Consider the following 21,794-nt stretch of genomic DNA (forward strand, 5'->3'; position numbering starts at 1 on the left):
GGCTCCCCAACAGGAGAGCTCAATCACTGTAAAGGCCAGGAAATAAGCAAACACCATGAGTAAAAAGAAATGTATGACAGATTCTTATTATGGGAAGAGTGAAGATCAAGGCAGAAATTCTGAAGAGGACAACATTGTTAACAAACTCACATCTGGAACCTCAAAAGGGAATATAAACTGGTCTGAAGCCCAAAAAACCTTCTTAGAAGAGCTCAAGAAGGATTTTAAAAAGTCAAATGAGAGAAGTAGGAGAAAGAATGGGAAAAGAAATGAGAAGTATGCAAGAGAGAGTCAATAGCTTAGAAAAGGAAGGACAAAAATTAGCTGTAGGAAGATCTTGTACCTGTGCAAGACTTGTGCACTGAGACGCTTTTGGAACAGTGTTCAGGAGAAACAGGATGGGGATGTTCCGGTGACTGCACAGATTCACAAAGTTACTGCCTTTGAGGGAGGCCTGGTGGGTTAGCTCCCCATTGCTCGCCACCAGGCCAATTAGATGCCTGGTAAAACAAAGACAAAAAAGCAAGACTCCATTTTTTGTGCTTTCTGTGTAGGCCACTGACATGTGAGAGGAAAATGCCATAGACGTATTGCCATTTGCAGCTGTGGCAGGTGGGATAAAGTCACTTTGATGTCAAGGCTCTGCCCTTATGTGTGCTATATCAGATAGAGTATTGGTGTAACACTCTGGCTCTGCAATAAGGAAGACCTGAATTCAAATCCAGCCTCAGGCACTTGGTAGCTGTGTGAGCCTGGTCATTTAAGCTTTTCAGCCCCAGTTTCCTCATCTGTACAATGAGGAAAATATAGCACCTACCTCCCAGGGTTGCTGTGACAATCACAGGCAATAATATTTGTAAAGTGCTTTGCAAACTGTTAATTGCTAAAAAAAAAAAAAAAAGTGAACTATTTTTATGATCAACCAACCAGCAAACATTTATGAAACAACTACTATTACGCCAGGCATGGGGTGAGGCCATCTTTGCTGTCAGGAAGCTTACACTCTACTGAGGTCCCAAAGGTGCATCACGCTACAAGAGTGTCTGAACAAGGTTCTAGAGTTGGAGGCACCTCACAGGAAGCCAAACTCACCCTCCTCATTTTGTGTAGAGGAAATAGCCACGAGGAGGCTGACATGTCCCCAGCCAAGTCAGAGGGGGCTCAGGTTCAGCACCACCTAACACTGGCCTGAAATACATTTAATCTGAGCCAATCAATCCTAGTCTTGGCAAACTGTCAGTCTGAATGACTGACATTTCTGGGTCCCTGTCAGTCACTGCACCCCCGGGACGGTGGCTGTCACTGCTTCTTCTACAAGTCAAAGGTAGAGGAATATTGTGGGTAGACAAAGCCTAAGTCACTATGACTGGCTGTCTCCATGTGTTGTCTGCGCCCACACTGGAGAATCCTCTAACTCCTGACACAGTCTGTTATCCTTTTTGACAATTTTCACAGGTAGGAAGTTCCACCTTAAATCAAGCTAACTAGCTTCGACTCCTCGTAAGGTCCATTACACCCGGATCTGCCTTCTGGGGCCAAGCCAAATCAAGAGGAATAACTGTTATAGGACAATCCCTCAAATATCTGAAGTCAGAGATCAAGCCCGCCCCTCAAATTTCCTCTTCTCCAGGCTACCCATGCCTTACTAGGACCTTTAGCTGGCCCTCATGTAACATGAACTCAGGGCTTTCCACTACCCTGGTCATTCTCCCCTGGACAAAACCTAGCTTATCGAAGCCCCATCTTATCAATGGCTTCTTTGGCATTCTTCAGGTCCGTGCTAAATATCCCCCCTTCTACAGGAAGCCCTGCCCAGCCCTCTGTCCCCCAGTGGATTATCTTCAACTAATGCAGTGTGGATCTTGTTTGTACAAAGCCCCTTGAATATTCTCTCTTCCATTTGACCGAGTTCTTTGAGAGTAAGGGCATCTTTTACCTTCCTTGGTTTTCACAGCACTTAGCACGGCACCTAGCACATAATAGGTGTTTTAAAAAATGCTTATTTAATTGACTGGACTACCTAAAATGTGGCTCCTAAAGCCAAAGATCTCCCTCCAGATGTGGTCTGACCAGGGGAGACAATGAGGAACTCCATCCCCTTCCCAGTCCTGGACACTTGAAGGCAGCTCTCTTATCCTTTCCAAGTCTTCCCTTCTCCTGTCGGTAGCACAGTCACCCTATCTGGGGTGCAGCATGGTATCATGGGGCATTGCTCTTGGAGTAGAAAATCTGAGTTCAAATCCCAACTCTCACATTTACCTAAGCCATTCGCATAATTTCACTGAGCTTCAGGTAAAACACCATATAAATGTGAGCTGTTATACTTTTACCACATTATTACAATAGCTGCCTGTGAGCTATTACATGAGCACCAGCCTGCAGCACAAGATTCATCGCCAAACAGGCACAAGCATTTATTCAGTGCCCACTATGTGCTATTTCACTGGGAATACAATGACAAAAAATGAAACAGTCCTTCCTATCAGGGACAGGCATTCTGTCCTCAGCTAAGTAATCATTCAGGTAGTCAATAAGCATTTATTAAGTGTTTATTACTAGGAAGGAAGGAAGGAAGGAAGGAAGGAGGGAAGGAAGGACGGAAGGAAGGAAGGAAGGAAGGAGGGAAGGAAGGACGGAAGGAAGGAAGGAAGGAAGGAGGGAAGGAAGGAAGGAAGGAAGGAAGGGAGGGAGGGAGGGAGGAAAGAAGGAAGGAAGGAAAGAAGGAAGGAGAAAAAGAGGGAAGGAGGAAGGAAGAGAGAGAGGGAGGGAGGAAGTAACTGTGAAGGTCTTACCATGTACCAGGCACTTTGCTTAGCACTGGGGTTACAAATATGAGCAAAAATAAAGGCTGTGTCTCCCCTCAAGGAGCTCGATATCTGCCCACCATCCCCTTTCATCTCTAAGCTTTTTGTTTACTTTTTCGTTAAGGGGGAGCAGGAAGTCGAGGCCGAAAAGGACAAGAGAATCAGTAACTGGATTCGCAGGTTGGTTTGAGGGGCTCACAGACTCGCATCTCCTCATTGACCATGCCTACACTCAGAATGCCCCTGTTTCCTTTCCTCTGTCTTCAAATGAACTGAAAAAAAGGAGTGAGAAGCAGGAAGGCAGAGACACCCTTGCCAAAGCAGAGCCACAGTCATCTCTGTCCCTGAAATGAGCTGGTTGCTTTGGAAACCGTTGCTGGTGGATGAAAAATCCCTTTGCTGCCAACTTTGCTTCTCCCACACGCTCAACTCACATTGTGTCCCTGCCACAGACCTGCTTCATAGACTGTTCCCAGCTGGAGCCTGGAAAGGATCCCCAGGGCTCCCAGGATGGCGAGGGGGCAGCCAACAGGAAGGCTTTATAGGAACTGTCAATGCCACCCCTCCCCCCAACCTCCCCCTGTTTCCATTCCCCTGCATCACAGGGAGGTTTGTTGTTAGACAGCTGCCCCAACTGAAAACAAGAAAGCACCAGGCTGATCCCCAGTGCCTGTTTTCTAAAAACATCTTTCCTGGTACTCTAATGAGAAAAAAAACTAAAATGAGGGGAAAGGACCGTTTTGAGAGCTCCAAAAATAATTTGTTTTAAATTACTTTGGGGAAAGCATGTTATTTTTCAGCTTTTGAATGCTAAGAGTAAAATATACAACTGAATAAAATTCAAACATAACATATACAACTCACTGAGATGTCACTAGAATCAAACTGACTACAGATTTATACCTTTTTATTACTAAAGGGAGCTGGGGTAGGAGAGAGAACAGATACAAGAGAGACATTGTATAACAAGGTCAAGGGAAGAAGAACGGAAGTCTGAACCTGGAGAGAGATAGGTTCCTCCTTTGTTCACACTTAATTCTCCTTTCAAGATCAAAACATTCAATGAACTAAAAGACCTACAACTTTGGACTGATTTGCTAGTAATAAGCTTTTATGAGTTTGCATGTGGTGTGGGGATTTTTTTGGATCAGACCTGTGATTTCATTAGTGTAGGCTATAGGGACTCAGAGGTCATCTCATCCAACCCCTTTGTTTTACAGATGAAGAAAATGAGGCACAGGGGTTTTGGTAACTCTTAAAATCCCACAAGTCATAAACATCAGAAGCAAGGTTTGAACCCATGTTCTCCAACTGCAGAGCTGGTATTCTTTCTCCCATACCACATGAGAAAAATCCTTCTACCAATGCAGATATCCATTTGTTCTGCAGCTTACAGTCTTCTAGAACTGCCTGAGATAGGTGGTACAATGGATAGAACTCCGGGCCAGGAGTCAGGAATACCTGAGTTTAAACCCAGCCTCACTAGCTATGTAACCCAGGGTAAGTCACTTAATCCTGTTTGCCTCAGTTTCCTCATCTGTAAAATGAGCTGGAGAAGGAAATGTCAAATCACTCTAGTATCTTGCCAAGAAAACCCCAAATGGGTTCATCAAGAGTTAAATACAACTAAAAATCCCAAACGGAGTCACAAAATGTCAGATATGACTGAAAAATGATTGAACAACACCTCAGAGAGTTGTCATTAGCATCAAATGAGATAATTTTAAAGCACTTTAGCACAGAACACAATAAGCACCATATATTATTGTTGTTATTGTTAAAATCAAATCACCTCCCACCTCACCTAAAGATAAGATGTTATACCTTGTTACCTTAGCTAGGTAAGAGCACATTATCTATCAATCAAAGGCTTAGTCAGACCAAGTACAAAAAACCCTTGGAAGTCATTGGATGAACTGAAGTGAACTGGCCAGAAGTCTTTTGTGGTTGAATGAGGAACTTGGTCACATTCTAGGGAGAGGGAGAGCTGCTATAAAACCAAGAGCTTCCAGGAATGAGGAGGTGAAATATCCTGAGTACTCTGTCCTGATCAGACCAAAATTGGAATATTGTGTGCTTTTCTGGGCACCAACGAGAGAGTGTCTGGAGGAGGGCATCCGGGATGGTAAAGGACATTTAGTCCATGTTGCAGGGAGATTAGTTGAAGAAACTAGGGATGAAAAAGGTTCAGGGAAGGAGATCATAGCACAAAATCTGCATGTAAGTACTTGAAGAGGGATTTGGGTTACTCTGGTTGGACCCAGTGGTAAGAAGCAGGGACATGGGTTTAAGTAGCAAAGTGGCACATTGAGACAAGGTCAACAATTAAAGCTGTCCCTAAGTGGAATGGGCTGTCTCCAGAGTGCGTCCCTTCTTAGAAGTCTTCAAATAAAGAACAAGTGACCACCTGTCTTCTTATATGATGGAAATTTCTTTTTATCAAGTATAGTTTGGACTAGATGGTCACTTCCAACCCTGTTATCCTGTAACAAGTTGACTTTCTTCTTTTGGAAGCTGGACTGTCTTCTCTTCACACCCTTCCCTCATCCAAATCCTGGATATACCCTTATGATGAGATGCACCATGGCGTAGTCAACACAGCATCATGGACTCACAGGTTTATAGCCAAAAGGGAGCTTACAGGTCACCTAGTACAACCCCTTCAGAGATGACAGGACTTGAAGCCAGGAAGAGCTGTGTTCAAATCTGGCCAGTTACACTTACTAGCTTTGTGACAATGGGAATGTGACTTAACCTCTCTAAAAGCCCTCAGAGGGCCCTAGGGTGAAGCATTGAAAGGCTTACCCTTTCACATGAGCAAATCCTGTTACCAAAGTTGTTCCATATTCAGCTTTAAATTCCTGGAATCGACTCCCATCAAACAAACGACTCAGAATCTGCAAAAGGCATGAATATGAACAGTCTATAAATGATTGCTAGCACAACCAGTCAGTATCCCTTGATTTGCAAAACAGCAAATTTAAGCTAAGCCAACTAGAAGCAAAGTGTGTTTTTTCAATAACTTCCATTATAAAATCATATACAAATATGTCTTTTAAAAAGACATGCAATTTTGGCAGCACTAGAGACTCTGGGTGTGAAGAATTCCCTCTACCAAAATTACCACTTATCTGTGACTAGGTAGTTTATTTTCAAAAGATCCTAGATTGAGGCAGAGACATGTAGTAAATGGAGACTTGGAGTCAGGAACTGGGTGGAAGTCTTGTGTCTGTCCTGTCCTTAATGCGTGTGCCTGGGCACGTGACTGAATCTGTCAGTTTTCTAAGCCAGTAGCATCAAACGTTTTGAGGACCTTCCTCTACATTTCCTGATAATGGTTAGATAACAATTGAATATATCTTATCTAAGGATGGGACCTTAGACTTAGAACTTGGAAGGACTTTGAAGGTTATTTTGTCTGACTCTCTCATTTTACCCATGAGGAAACTGAGGCCCCATAAAGGTTGTGACTTACCAAAGTTCACACAAATAGTCATCAGGAGTGGGATTTGAACCCAGGTCTTCTGCCAGAGTCTGAGATCTTTCCAGTATACACCAGTTATTTTCTATTCTTACATCATCATCATCATCATCATCATCATCCCTAGCATTCACCTCAAGCTTTAAGATTTGTGAAGTGCTTTACAAATATTTTATTTTATCCTCACAAAAACCTTGGGAGGGAAGTGGTATTATTAACCCCATTTTATAGATGAGGAAATAAAAGCAGACAGAGGTTAAATGAATTGCCCAGTATCAAGGCTAGACTTGAACTCAGGTCATCGTGACTCTAGGTCTGGAGCTCTAGCCCATTCTTTATTCTGGTCATGGATTTTTTTTTTTTTTGACAGCATGCTTTTATGTTTCTCCAGTATAATTCCTTGGATGTAATGGTCCTTGACAGGCTTACACCTGCCATGTGCTTCCCTACTGCTCTTTGGGTGAAGGTCAACTTCAATTCTTCAGGGACTTTGGAGTTCCATAACTCTCAACCAAACAGCATTGCCAGCATGTTGTTGTCAGGAAGGAGGTAGGTATTCATTTCACTTCAAAGTAGTGTTTAAAATGGGCTCAAAGGACTGGGGTGCTACACCACTCTTTGCCAGTGGGTGTCGCCATCTACCACAAGACCGACAAGGACCTAAAAAAATCTTTCACTATATCTATATCTATATCTATCTATATGTGTACACATATATGTGTGTGTATATATACACATATATAGAGAGAGCCATTTTGTCAATTCTGTAAATTTAAAATTCCTATTAAAATATTGTAGAAACCCATGAAACAGAGAAATAAAAAATGTCACTCAATCCTGCATCTAGCTACTTTCTGCTCCTGCAGTGACGGTGGCAGAGGGATGGGAAATGGAGGCAAAAGATACTAAATAGTGGAGCCATGAATTGGTCCAGACATTCTGGAAAGCAATTTGGAGCTATGTCATCCAAAAAATCACAAAGGACCTCAAAATAAATCTTGGTACTCTGAAAGTGAAATCCATGTCCAACAACTAATGAGTGGACACATAACTGGAAAAGATGAGTCGTATCAATTTTGACTTTGTAGCTACAAACAAAACCAGAAGAAAAAAGAAAGCCACTAGTAAATGGAAAGATGGATCACTGGTATTCCTTGGAGGGGCAAAGAAAGGAGTTGTCAGAGTGGGTTTTATCATATACCCAAAGGCGACAAAAAACATTATTTCATGGACAATTTAGTCGTCATTCAGTAATCAAGATGAGTACTTACAAGAAGACCACCTTGAAAATAACTGCAATTTGTGCATTACCATTGGTTGCTAAGGATGGAGCAGTAGTGAAAATCCATGAAGAACTTGATAAGACCCTCCAAATGAAATTAACATACCCTCTGATACTCTGTGATTTCAAAACAAAGGTGGGAAAAGGTGAGGAGGGGGGAGAAGGGGGGGAAATACATGGGAAGGCATGCTTCAAGAAGAAGGAATAAAAGGGGTGAATGACTTATAGATTACAAAGAAGATTCATTGCTCTATATCATGAATGCCTACTTTAAGAATTTGTAGGAATAAATGAATGAGTGAAAATGTGCCAGGCACTGCTCTAAGCCTTGCTAATAGAAAAGTAATAAAACAAAATAGTTTTTGCCCTCAAAGTGCTTATATTCTAATGGGGAAAAACAACACACAAAGAGAAATAATGAAAAAAATGGGAAGGAAGGGAGCCTAGCAGTATCCTGATCTCAAACTAGACTACAAATCAGTAATCATCAAAATGATTTTTGATTAAAAAAAATAGACGTATCTATTAGTGGAACAGATGAGGTGTGTGAGCAAATGAATCTAGTGGCCCAATGTTCAAAAACCCAAACATTTCCTAGTGAAACAAGGAAGGGCTCACTTCCTATTGCACAAAAGTGCTAGGAGAACTGGGAAATGGAAGGGTGGAGGTAGGGACTGGCAGAAATTAGGTATGGACAAAATTTCACACAACATAGCAAGATGTTGTTTGTCCTTCATTTTCTAGTGACTAGTGACATCACAGGGCGATGTCTTGACTTGTGTATGAATTGAATTTAAGCGAGGCAGAGCTGCACGAAGTCATCAGCTTCACTCTCTCTTGCAAAGTCATCAAAGTCTAGTGGCAAGATCACAGTCAGGATCACTGGTGTTGGCCCGGGATGCAGTGGATGGCATTAGTGTCTTCTCTATCTGACCAAGCTCTAAGTGCTCCACGGAGCTTCAGCTGCCTTTGTGACCATTGAAACAAATTCTTCCCACCCACTTATTCCACTGGGGGAAGTGTTCAAATACTTGGGATAGATATCCCCTTAACTCACCAACAGGTTTGAGGCCCTTGGATTGCCCTCAACCTGGTTTATTTAGTTCATCTGCTGAGAGGGTTTAGCAGGGTGTGGCCACTGTGCATGCCACAGGGACAGTTCAGTGCATCAGGTGGACATCAAAGGTGGATGAGTAGCCCTGAAAAGGGCGCTGCAAGACTTCACACCGGAAGTGCTATCCCAGTTAACTTTCACTTTTGATTTCAATAATAACAATAGCAGTCATGGAGCACTTTAAAATGTGCAGTCTGTTGTACAAACATCATTTCATTGGAAGTTAACTGGGAGGGGAACCCTCTTTGTAGCAAGTTTCTCTAATAAGGGTCTCATTCCCGTAACATATAAAGAACTGATTTGATTTTGCAAATACACAATTGATAAATGGCCTAAGGATATGAATAGGCAGTTTTTAAAAAGAAGTTTTAAAAAATGCTGCAAACTGGTGGTACAATGGATATAGTGTCAGGCTTGAAGTCAGGAACACCTGAGTTCAAATCTGCCATCAAATTTTTATTATGTGACCCTGGGCAAATCACTTAAAAAAACTTTACCCTAGTTTCCTTAATTGTAAAATGGGGAAAATAATAGCACCTACCTCTCGGTATGGTTGTGAAGATCAGACAAGAAAACATTTGTAAAGCACAGTGCCTGGTGTATGTTAGGCATTTAATAAATATTTTTCTTTCCCTTTTTGAAAATATTAGTTCTCCTCAATTTCTTCACTTGTGAAATTCCCTCCCAGCTCTAAACCTATGAAACATGGAAAATAAAACAAAACTTTGGAATAACAATCAACTGGCCAGTCAACTAGCATTCGTTAAAATCCACCGAGTGAGAGGCACTATCTTGCAGCCTTAGACAGCAGAGAGCGGTCTTTTGGTACAAGTGAATTTGGCATTTGAAGTAAGAAGCTTCTTGACATTTTCACATTTTTGGATTCGGTGATCTCACAGATGTGGGAATGTGCTCTGCTGATACACACTGCATCCCATGATGTTTTAATACGTAGAATATTCAAAAAGATCTGAGATCTCATTATTCTGAGAAATCCCTGCGTGAGTCAGGTTGCAACCCCCAAGCTGCCACAGAGGTAATAAGAAGGAAAGATGGGATTCTGACATAGGGTCAGTATTCTTTCCACTGTCTTTTTCATTATCATTAACCTAAACATTTGGCACATGCATGACATATTTTCTCATTAGATCCACAAGATACTTGTCCTTTTAAAATGGAACCACTCCTTATTAAAGGGATTGATCCCAATCACAGAACCCTTCCTTGGCTTACCAGTTTCACATCTAGACTACATTCGTAATTCTGTGGGGCCAGGTTTTTCAGCTCTTCTGGGCTGTATAAGGGCTCATCGTACTTCACAGACTCTCCAGGGCACTGCCCACAGTTGAAGGTCATCGCAACATTCCGAACCCGTTCATAGGCTTCTTCCTCTGTAGATGTAATATAATCAACACCGCCACTGACTCTAAGAGGAAAAGAGGTTAGGGAATGATAAAAAAAAAAATCACATTTCAACACACCAAAAAAAGTAATTCGCAAAATCCAAGCCATAAATCATACTTCAGTATTTTCATGGCTCTGTGATCTCAACCCTGTAAGGTCTCATTCAAATATCTCAGGCTACAACTCATCTGTGGTATCCAGGGGCCTTGATTTATAGCTGGAAGGGACCTCCAGGGCCCTCTAGCCCTCTCATTTTTCATATGAAAAAATTGAGGCCTAAGAATGTGAAATGACTTGCCCAAGGACATACAGATAGCAGGACATGACCTCCCATGAATTATCCATGAGAGGCTTTCTACTCAATGGACCTTTCCACTCCAGGACCTTTATTCTAAATATTAATATCACGTACTTATCCATCCAGCCGTTTGGCATGCCTACTATATACAAGCTACTTTACTAGGTGCTTGGGGGAACAAACAAAATGATGAAATGCTCCCTGCCCTCAAGGAGTTTACATTCTTCTGGGAGAATGAAGCATGTAAATGGATCAGAAGATACCAAGTATGCAGAAAGTGGTATTAAGAGTCAGTGCTTATTTACAGCCAAAAGGGTCAGGAAAGACTTTGTGGAAGACCATAAGATCAGAGCTTCAGAGCTTCAGAGCTAAAAGTGACCTCAGATGCCATCTTCAATCTCCTCTTTCTGCAGATGAGGAAACTGAGGCCCAGGCAGGTGAGATGATTTGTCTGAGGTCAAATAGGTGGTAAATGTCTGAGGCAGGATTTGGATTTGGGTCTTTGTGACTCCAAATCCAACACTCTATCCACTATGCCACTTAGGTATATGAAGGGAAGAAAGGGAAGTATTATCAAATAAGACTGGGAAAATCAGGTGGGAGCCATTATCTGTGGAGGGCTTTAAACATCAGGCTGAGAGAACAATCTTTTGTCCCTACCGAGAATGCACAATGGCTCCTCCTAGTTCTTCAACAGAAATGTCTTCTCCTGTAGCAGCTTTTACCAGAGGAGGTCCAGCAAGAAACATGGAGCCAATGTTGTCTATGATTATAGATTCATCGACCATACTAGGACAATAGGCAGCCCCTGCAACGCAAGAACCACACACCACTGCCACCTAGGGAGAATAGGAGACTCACATAGGAACATGAATCTTCAACTGTTAAGACCGCTATTAACCCCTCTCCCAAGGAGCCATCTTAACAGCCTTTCATATACAGTTTTCTGATCCAATAACCAAGTTAGAGATATCATTGGATTCTAAGGTGTTACAAAGGAAGTCTTTATAAAACCTAAAAGATATCAACAGTTTGCTGGTACTTTTGAAGAGCCATCTTTAAAATGCATATATCGCAACATATAAAAGTCTGAAACATTTTTCAGATAGACAGATAGACAAAGCATTTATTAAATGCCTACTATGTTCCAAGCACTCTACAAACAAGACAGTGCCTGCTCACAAGGAGCTTGCATTCTAAGACAGAAGACAATACCTAAAAGAGAGCTAGGAAACAGCGAGGTGTGGGAAGGGAGGAGACCTGCTACTTCTTCGCTGCACTGGCGAGTTACCTGAGGAATCTTCATAGAGGACATGAGGGCTATATTGTAGAAAACCCTTCCACCATGGTACTGATCTGGGAAAATCTCTGCCTAGAAAAACAAAAATACTGATATAAAGAAAGATCTTCATTAGAGGGAGACATGATAAATTTTCAGATATGGCCCCTTCTAGAGATCAATGAATTACCAGTGAATTAAAATAAATTACCATTCTATTAAAACAGAATCTGGTAAATCTTTGTGATCGCCTATATAATAAGGGGACAGCCATATGGACAGTAGAGATGTTGTTCCTAAATCTGAATATAGGAGCTTAGAGAGCAGAGTCTGGTTCAGTTTTAAGTATGAGAGGCAGCATAGCAAAGTAGATAGTGGACTGGCCTTGGACCAGGAAGGTTGAGTTGCTGTCCAGTCTCTAAAATACACTGGCTCTATGGCTGGTCAAATCACTTAACCTCTCTGTGCCCCAGGCTATTTTCTGAGATAATGAATTGCAGAATCGGTACAGGAAGTTTCCACATTTGGGAGTCCTCAATACCAATTAATTACAAATCCAATTCCTAACTCACTTTAGAACAGAGTAGATGCTTAAATTTTGGATTGGATTTCCTTTAAAACAAAAAGCTTTTAAAAATGGGAGCTATTTTAATGAACAGTCCTCCAAAAAAGTCTGGTTAAATGAATTAAAGACATTCTAGCTAAATAATTTGATCATTCTCTAGTATCGAAGATGAAAGTTGCTTCTGTATGCATTTGAGAATGAGTAGGCTGAGCTGTAACCAGAATGTTTTGTACCCTGTGCAAGCTTCACAAAGTACAATTGTAGCCAGCAACATGAAAGGAAACTTAAATTACTTTTAAAATACAAATTTGTTGGGGGGAAGGAACAGAGATCCCAAAGAAAGAACATGCCACAGTTGGGGGTAGAAGCCTTGCCCTGGGATCCAGTGGGGAAGAAAGTTAGTATCTAGTTACTTTTCTTCCAGGGAATTTCCAGTGTAGAAACTCCTTCCATCAATTCAGATTAGTGACCCATGTGTTACAGTGGGGATACTGAGAGGTTAAACGACTTTTCAGCCCGTGACCACACAGCTAGTTTATGTCAGAGACAGGTGAGGAACGCAGGTCTTCCTGACTGAGACCAGCCAGCCCATTACCCACTATGTAATTCTATCTGTCTGCTGGTTCCTATTTCAGTCAGTTATTTTTGCTAAAATGGTGCTAAGATTGGCGGTTTCTTTGCTACTGAAAAAGTACAAAAGTTGTTGGCATCCTTTATATTTCAGCACTTTGGGAAAAGGTCTGCTTACCTCACCCTAGTTATGGTTCAGGTGGCAGGTATCTACTAATGGGTCAAAACTTCTGTTTGTTTTAAAAATTCATCTATGTCATCTATTGTTTATCTGTCTGTCCGTTCATCTGTTTGTCTCTCATCTATCATCTTTTCATCTATCTTATCTATTTCTGCCTCTTCTAGCTTTTTCTTGGTTCTCTTAGAAGCACCTATTTCGTTCTATCTGAAAATACTTTATTTTCATCAAGAAGCTGGAGAATAGTGAGGTGTTACGTAAGCCATCTTCTCCTCTAAAAGGGAGACTAGCCCAAGCTTTGTGCATACATGGCTATTATTTGCCACTAGCAGAAATACAAATACAGTAGGCTCTTTGCCTACAGTAGGCTCTTTGCACGTCACTGCAAAATTCACTGGGCCATTTTTACTTGATGATGGTGGGTCTCAGTGTTCTTTCACTCTTCTTGGTTAACTCTTATAGTAAACTGCCATGGCAAACAGATTGCTGCAAATGGTCAATCTCTCCCCAGTCACTGGGGGCTCCTGAGTGAGATTCTATTTATATTAAGCCTTTCTTTTTTTGTGGTCATAGGACAGCTTGCTCTGTAGCCTTTGATTCCTAATGACTAAATTTTGGATGGATTTTTAATGCAAACAGAAATTTCCCTCCACTGATGTCCTCGATACCTCATGTAGAAAGAAAGAAAAGTATAAAGATTATGACATTTACCTAATTATACCCAATGATCTATGTACCCTATTCTTGGAACACTCTCACACTCATGTCTACCTCATGGACTCCCTTACTTACTCCCTTGAGTGACCAGCTGAAGCACTACATCCTCCATGATGCCTTTGCTGATGCCCCACCTGCTTGCACCTCTCTCCCCATTACCTCCTATTTATTTTGTATCTATGTAGTGTATACTTACATATGTACATATTGTTTTCCCAATGGAATCTATGCTCTTTGGAGATGTAGGCTGTTTCATTTTGGTCATTGTTTCCTCAGGACTTAGGGGGCATATAATAGGTGCTTCATAAGTGCTCATTGATTTAATGTTCTGGGAAACCATTCTGAACAGTACCTGTAGGGGCAGAAATGCTCCTCCACTATCCACCAAATACACAGTTGGCAAACGGTTCATAATTGCGATATTTTGAGCACGGAGTTGTTTCTTCACGGTGATGGGGTAGAAGGTTCCTCCCTTCACTGTGGCATCATTGGCAATTAACATGCACCACATTCCACATATTTTCCCAATTCCTATGGGATAATGTATATTTGGCTATTTAAACAAGGAAAATCTTCTAACTTAGAAATTAATGCCTAAACCCAGACATCGGTCCATTTAAAAGGTGCCATCGTCTAATGATTTCATTGTAGTTAATGTCATTTCCCACACTCTGGTGTAAGGTCCTCCAAGAGAATGGAAACACCTTGAGTGTAGCAAAGGTTTCCTATTTGTGTTTGTTCTCCTAAGTACTTCTTGACCTCTCTGCAGCCTTTGACCCTGGTACTCAACCTCTTCCTGAAACTCTCTCCTCTCTAGGCTTTAAGTAATCCCACCTTCTCCTGATTCTCCTCCTCCTTGTCCTGCAGACCACCCTTCAGTCTCCTTGGCTGTATCTTCATCCGGGTTAGTCCTATCCCTCCCAGTCTCTTTTCCTGGGCCCTCATCTCCTTCCCAGATGTTATTTCATTTAATAATCTCATCAGATCTTGTGAATTCATCATCTCTGCATTCCCATCATCTCTACATAGTGCTTAGAATACAATAGGCACTTAATAAATGCTAATTGACTGTGTTGAAAATTTTCATGTTTACTAATCCTACCCTATCCTCTCTGCTGACTTCCAGTCTTGCATCTCTAGCTACCTAGTAGACATCTTAATCTCAACATATTCAAAACTGAACTCATGTTTCCCTTCAAATCCACACCCTGTACTCCAATTTCTCTGTTATGTCGAAGACAACACCATCCTCCCAATCCCTGGGTGTTGACCTCAACTCATCACTCTCTCATCCACCCATCTAGTCAGTTGTCAAGTTGCATAATTTCTCTCTCATTTCTGCCTTTGTAAAATCTCTCATCCACACCCCCCTTCTCTCCTCTGACACTGCCACCATGCTGGTACAGGCCCTCATCACCTCCTTCTTGGAGTATTGCAACACCCTGATGATGGCTCTCCTGCCTCGTCTCTCCACATTCCTATTTACCTTCCACTCAATTGCCAAATTGATCTTCCTAAAGCTTATCAGTGCCCCTCCATTCCATAAACTCCAGAGGTTCCCTGCTAACTCCAAGGACAAATATAAAATCATCTGCCTTTAAATAACCTGGCCCTTTCTGCATTTCCAGTCTTCTTACATCTTACTCCCCTCCACAGACTCAGCAAGCCAGTGACATTGACCTCCTTGCTGTTCCTATTTCATCTCTCAACTTCAATTCCGCAAATTTCCCTGGTTGTCCTCTATTCCTGAACCTTTTCCAGCCTTATCTCTGCTTTCTGGCTTCCTTCCAATCTTTGCTAAAGTCCCACCTTCTGCCAGGAGCCTTTCCCAATCGTTCAGAATCTTGGTAACTTCTCCCTGAGACTATCGCCAATTTCTTCTGTCTGTATCTTGTTTGTACATAGTTGCTTGCATGTTGTCTCTGCCGTTAGACCGGGAGTTCATTGAGGACAGAGATCATGTATGTTTTTGCCTTTCTTTGAATCTCTACTGCTTTGCACAGTACCCAGTCCACAGGAGATGCTTAATAAATGCTTGTTGACTGACAAAATGTGGAGAAGCTCATCATCAGTAGTCTGGCCACTTGATGGATTATTTAGTCATGAGAACCCATGAAACAAAGAAAAATGCAAAATAACCCTTGGTCCTCTCCTAAAGATGAGAAGAAACATAAATTCATAGAATGTCTAGGTTATCTTATATAGCAGCATTCTTGATAAGTTGTAAAAAGGCCACTTCGAAGATAATAATAATAGCTAGGATTTCTATAGCACTTCAAGGCTTGCAAAGCACTTTAAATGTGCTTATTTGTCAATATCTGTGGTATAGGGTGAAGAAGTGGAGAAATTCTATTAGACCTCATTAAGATCCTCCTTCAAATCCTTCATGGTTTCAAAGAAAGGGTAGGAAGGAATAGGCAAGGACAATGAAAAATGTTAGAAAATATACTTTAGTGTTAAGAACATGGCTATCAGAGATTTGTAGACTTTTTTAAAGTCTAATTGCTCAAAAATGCAGTGTACTTTCTAAAAGAGATAGCAGCACTAGGTGTGGTGAGCATAAAACAGAATCACCCTCACACAAAGGCACTGACTACATCTTAATAAGCAGGTTGTGACTGGTTATCAACGTGGGAATCATTTCTAAATGATCTGTCTGTGTATAATCAGACTATTTCTTAAAGCAAAGATGAAAATCAATACCAAATTAGAAGAAATGATGCCAAATAGAAGATGCGGCATACAACTTCCAACTATTTAAACAAGCTTCTGATGTCAAAAGACAGACATGATCATGGACTATCGCCATTTCCTAAGGAAGTTTCTCCAGTTTAAAACAATAAACAAAGGGAATAGGCCAAAAGAGCCTAGAGAGTCCCCTAGCCAGCAAACGCTTTCTCTCCTTGACAAACTGAGACACATAGAACAAAAAGACAATACTAGTTTAAATATAAACTGATTTGTAAAGTCTTACAAAAAATGATAGACAAAGAAAACATCATTTCAAACTCACCAAAATGGTGAGACAAAGCAGAGAAAGATGACTGTTGACCAATACGACTAAAGGATGTTGAAGCAAAATATTAAATAAAATAAATATTGGCAAAATAAAATAAAAAATTAGCAAAGAAGACAGTAATAAAAATATTTTTAATTGCACATTCTGACCTGATTGTATCAATATCAATAATCACAGGGGCAATTCAACATCAGGTAAACTACAAACATACAAGATCATATTAATAATATCCTTAGAGTATTTAAATATGAAACCAGGAGGAAAATGAAAACTATAAAAATGAGAAGAGTCTGTCGATATTATTATAATAAATTATCCTCTCTATTAATGAAAATGAAGCCATCATATTTGCCTCTACCATCATAGCACACAACACTGGGATGTACAAAAAGTAAGAGAATAAACAAAGATGGAAAGACCACCTGCACTAGACCAAGTATACAGAGAGGAAATTTGTGCTGGAGAGAAGATCTACCACTATAGCTAAATTTCTATATCTGTGTCTATACACATAGACACACACACATATTCTGCCCTCTTTCAGATATTTGGAAACTTGATCCCTCAGCTTCTTATGTATATATACATATATATGTATGTATATAGCTAAATATGTGTATACATTATCTATAATTGTTGTTCATCCTTCATTTTTGTTTTTTGTTTTTGTTTTTTTTTTGTTTTTTTGGTTAGGCAATGAGGTTAAGTGACTTCCCCAGGGTCTGTGTGACTAGTAAGTGTTATGTGTCTGAGACTGGATTTGAACTTAGGTCTTCCTGAATCCAGGGCTGGTGCTCTATCCACTGCTCCACCTAGCTGCCCCCTCATCCTTCATTTTGGAAGAGGACCAGTGGCATCACAGAATGTCTTCACTTGTGTATGAATTGGATTTAAATGAAGCAGAGTTGCACAAAATCATCAGCCTCACTCTCTCTTCCTGAGTCATCAAAGTCCAGTGGTAAGATAAAAGTCAGGATGAGAGGTGATGGCTCAGCATGCAGGAGTGACCTTAGTGTTTTCAATGTCTGACCAAGCTCCAAGTGCTCCACAGCACCTGCTCCAGCTGCCTTCATAGCCGCTGGAATAAACTCTTCTCATCCACCCATTCCACTGGAGGAGGTCTTCACATGTTTGGAGTAGACACCCCCCCAACTCACCAATAAGTTTGAGGCTCCTCAGTTACCTTCAACCTGATTTAGCCTGTCTGCTGAGATGATTTTATCAGGAGGTGACCACTGCACATGCCACAGCTTCTTGGAGCCACAGGTGAGAGCTGGGTGGCAGGCAGATGCCAAAAGTGCAGCCCTCACACCAGAGATGCTAATCCTCCTGAGCACCACATATACCCCATACGCCCCATACATTTTAGGGAATTCCTCTACCTTTTGGACCCCATGCTGGACTTCTTCCACAGCATTGGCAAATGCCTTCTGACTTCCTGTTTCATGTTTCACTTGATATTTCTATTTAGAGAAACAATTTTTCTCTGTGGTTGTATCTCTCCAGAAATCCTTTAAGATGCATGCAAGACACGTGGTTGGAGGAAAGCCTTCAAAGCAGTATATTGCTTGACCAGATCAAATGCCTTTTTTTATGGTCAACAAATGAGAAGCCTCTTCCAGGCAGTTGTGAAATTGTAATGAAGAGGTCTTCTGTAGGAGACCTTTGGGGATTGCCAGGAATCTCTTTTCTTATTTTCATCAGGGATATTCTGGGCACACACATAGATTATTCTAAAGATTTTATAATATAGACATGGGAAGGTAGGCACCTTCCCATGGGTCTATGAGTCTATAGTTATTGATATTTTCTCAATTTTTGGGGGGGTAGTAGTAAAACCCATAATCTTTTCCAAGCCTTTAGTACCTCTCTAGCTTTTAGATATGCTGAAAATTAATCTTTTATTATCCTCAAGTTATAAATATATTGGATGATTTTGAAAATAAAAGTGTATGGCTGCATCTTGAGGATCCTTCAGTATCCTATAAAATATGATTATATATAATGTCACAATGTATATGTCATGATATCATTTAATTCAAATATTACATGACATCACATATACATGTGCATGTATTTGTATGTGTGTATATGTATGTATTTTATAAACATGTGAATATATACATCTATATAGCTACATATACACTGCATAGACATATAGACACATATACCCATATATGCACTATACATATACAATGCCCAGCAGACATCACTGTGGAGAGCAGTTTGGAGAAAGAGTACCTTTTGCCCCCCACCCCTTACTTTGAGGTGAGATGATAGGAAAGTTAATGCCTATTTCTGCCCACTAGGGACCTGCTCAGGTTGTGACCTTCTCCTTAAGGCCTTATTCTACTTTGCCCTCTCTTACCTTGGAAGATGAAGAAAAACCCAAAGGACTCTGGTAAAAAGTCATCTGTCTGCTTAGAGATAATAACATTGGTTCATCAGTATTTGGGTCTAGGACAAAGGTCCTGATCCTACATGATTTCTTTTCTCTACAAAGCTAGAAAACTTAAAAATACAGATTATAAACAAAATTCATAAAAAGCTCTGATCCCAGGAAATCTGCTGATGAACAAACTGGGAAGGTATTGTCTCCATCATTTGAATTTAGTGTGATAAATCATCCACATTTTCCCCTCCCCCCAAACTCTCTATAGAAAAAACATCTACTGAGGACACAATTAAAATTATCTTATTTTTTATCTAGTAAGTCTTTGTCAAAAATGCAGATTACCTAGTACATAAACATTTAAGTAGGTGAGAAACTCTTAGCAATGGATCATCCCATTAGTTGTGTGTAACGGTAAAATAGAAAGAGAATCAGAGCGGACTGCTTCTCCAAGGTGCCTTTATTCAGACACTCTGTGATGGATTCTCTTAATAAAATAAGCAGTGGACTGGGGAAAGGCAAAGGCTCCAGTTACTACAAGGCTTAGAGTCTGTCTCCTGGAAGAGTGCTCCATCTATAGTTACTGCTCCTGCTGCAGATTTTGCTCTCTCTCCAACTCTGTCTCTACCCTCTTTTCTTGCATCCCTTTCCAGAGAGATATTTAAAAGTGTTTCTGTTCCAGAAAACTCTGCCCTCCATCTTCACTCCCTCTATAGCTTCTTCTCTTCCCAGGTTGGTTAGCAGTAGACCTTGTCACAGGGCCAACAGTCCAGGGATTAATCTGATGAGTTTCCCAATCAATGGGATGAGGTTATAGGGTATGGACTTTGGTTTGGAAGAATCTTAAAGGTCTATCCCCATGGCGTGTGAGCATATCTACTGATGCTATACTAATTGGGCTTCAGAGATTGGGACTGACTGCCTCCTGATGACTTTTTTTGACTGAGAATCAATAGCTTCTCCCACTGCTCTATAAGAAGACAATTGAGAACACAGAAGTTTGGCCTTACATGGGAGCCCATGGAGAGAAACAGAGTAGCTTTTCTAGGAGGATTGGTTGAGTTATAGTGGATACATTAGATGAGACTAACCTAGCCTATTCCCTACTGCTGGTCAAAGTCTCAAATAATTTAGTCAACAAAAAAAAAAAAATTGGGGCAGCTAGGTGGCGCAGTGGATAGAGCACTGGCCCTGAAGTCAGGAGGACCTGAGTTCAAATTGGGCCTCAGACCAAACACTTGACACTTACAGCTGTGTGACCCTGGGCAAGTCACTTAACCTCACTTGCCTAAAAACAAAACCAAAAAAACAAAAACAAAAACAAAAACAAAAAATAAATCCTTCCCAAGAAGGCAAGTATTCAACTAGTGATCTGAGTATCACCAAGGAAATTGAAGAGATATACAGTAGCTTCCCTATTTTCAACCTGGAGTTGCAAGGAATACCTATTGTGTTGCTATTTGAACCCTGCTCAGGAAAGATGGCAAAACAAAAGCTTAGATTTCCCAATAGAATCAAGTGAGAGTCAGCTTATTCAACTCACCAGTGAGACAGCCAGCATTTGAGATTGTACCATAGGGTAAATCATAGCCAGCCAGTGGGGAGAGCTCAAAGAAGTCATCATCATTATCCAGAACCAATCTGAGACGGTCACGGACCAGCAACTTGTGGTTGTCTTGGGTATGTCTTAGGATATCCCTTTCTTCTCTTTGGTAGACCTTTCCAAGCAACTCTAAATATCTGTTTGTCCAAAAGATGACAAAGGACCTGTGACAATGTGCTTTAAAAATTTTAGTATGTTTATTACTACTATTATTATTATTACTAGCACTACTACAACAAACCTTTACACGGTGCTTTGAAGTTTACAAAGCATTTTATCTGCATATCCTCCCTTAATTTTTATAATAACACCATGATCCATCATATTGTGGATTTTATCACCATGAGGAAGGACTTGGGCCAGAAAGCAGGCCATAATTTTTAAAGTTGTCAAGGATCATAGAATCACAGAATCATAGATTTAGAGCTTGAAGGAACCTTAGAAAACATCTAGTCTGACCCCCTCTTTTTACACATGAGGAAATTGAGGCTCAGAAAGATTAAGTGACTTGACCAGGGTCACACAGGGAGTAAGCATCAAAAGCTGGATTTTTATCCAGGTAATTTGCCTCCAGATCCATTTTTCTTTTCTATTACCCCATAGTGTTGCATAAAGCTGAGGCTGCTTCAGTGAAATAGGGGACAAAGAGGACATCATTTGGGTATGTTGGGTGAAAGAATGAACCAAGTTGGAGAGTAGAGACTGGACAAACAATTTCTAATAAAGAACATGGATGCTAAAAGGTATTCTTTAAAAATTCTGATACCTCAAGGAGTCAGAGAGGTATTCAATTGAGATAGAAGACACATACATAGTTTGTTATGTTTTGAAGATGTAAGAAAAAAATGAAAATGTAAGTGGAGAGGATACAGTAATAGAATATGGGAGAAGAGAGAGAGGAACTTGTTAAGACACAAAATTGGACTGTGTAAGTAGAACTATATGCCAACATAGAAGGAGTGGGAAGAATAGGTGTCACTTTTAATTCACTTTTATCTAAGCTGGTCAAAGGAGAATAGAATGTACAAACAGAAAGAGAGAGAGGGAGAGAGAGAGAGAGAGAGAGAGAGAGAGAGAGAGAGAGAGAG

At 40.8% G+C, this 21,794-nt stretch overlaps 1 protein-coding gene across 1 annotated transcript in view; it reads right to left on the reverse strand.

The window, feature by feature from the left end:
• The window catches only part of LOC114051675 (methylcrotonoyl-CoA carboxylase beta chain, mitochondrial-like), a 50,308-nt gene that overhangs the window by 12,037 nt on the left and 16,477 nt on the right, over positions 1 to 21,794 (reverse strand). The window contains exons 3-9 of the mRNA XM_027874093.1: positions 20,647 to 20,843; positions 14,045 to 14,223; positions 11,675 to 11,755; positions 11,044 to 11,222; positions 9,915 to 10,107; positions 5,610 to 5,701; positions 344 to 500 (exon numbers count right to left, since the gene is read on the reverse strand). Of these exons, the coding sequence (XP_027729894.1) occupies positions 344 to 500; positions 5,610 to 5,701; positions 9,915 to 10,107; positions 11,044 to 11,222; positions 11,675 to 11,755; positions 14,045 to 14,223; positions 20,647 to 20,843 (1,078 nt within the window). The remainder of the gene's footprint in view (positions 1 to 343; positions 501 to 5,609; positions 5,702 to 9,914; positions 10,108 to 11,043; positions 11,223 to 11,674; positions 11,756 to 14,044; positions 14,224 to 20,646; positions 20,844 to 21,794) is intronic.

The sequence above is a fragment of the Vombatus ursinus genome, unplaced genomic scaffold, assembly GCF_900497805.2.
Source record: "Vombatus ursinus unplaced genomic scaffold, bare-nosed wombat genome assembly UNPS02014804.1, whole genome shotgun sequence".
In the NCBI taxonomy this organism is placed as follows: Eukaryota; Metazoa; Chordata; class Mammalia; order Diprotodontia; family Vombatidae; genus Vombatus; species Vombatus ursinus.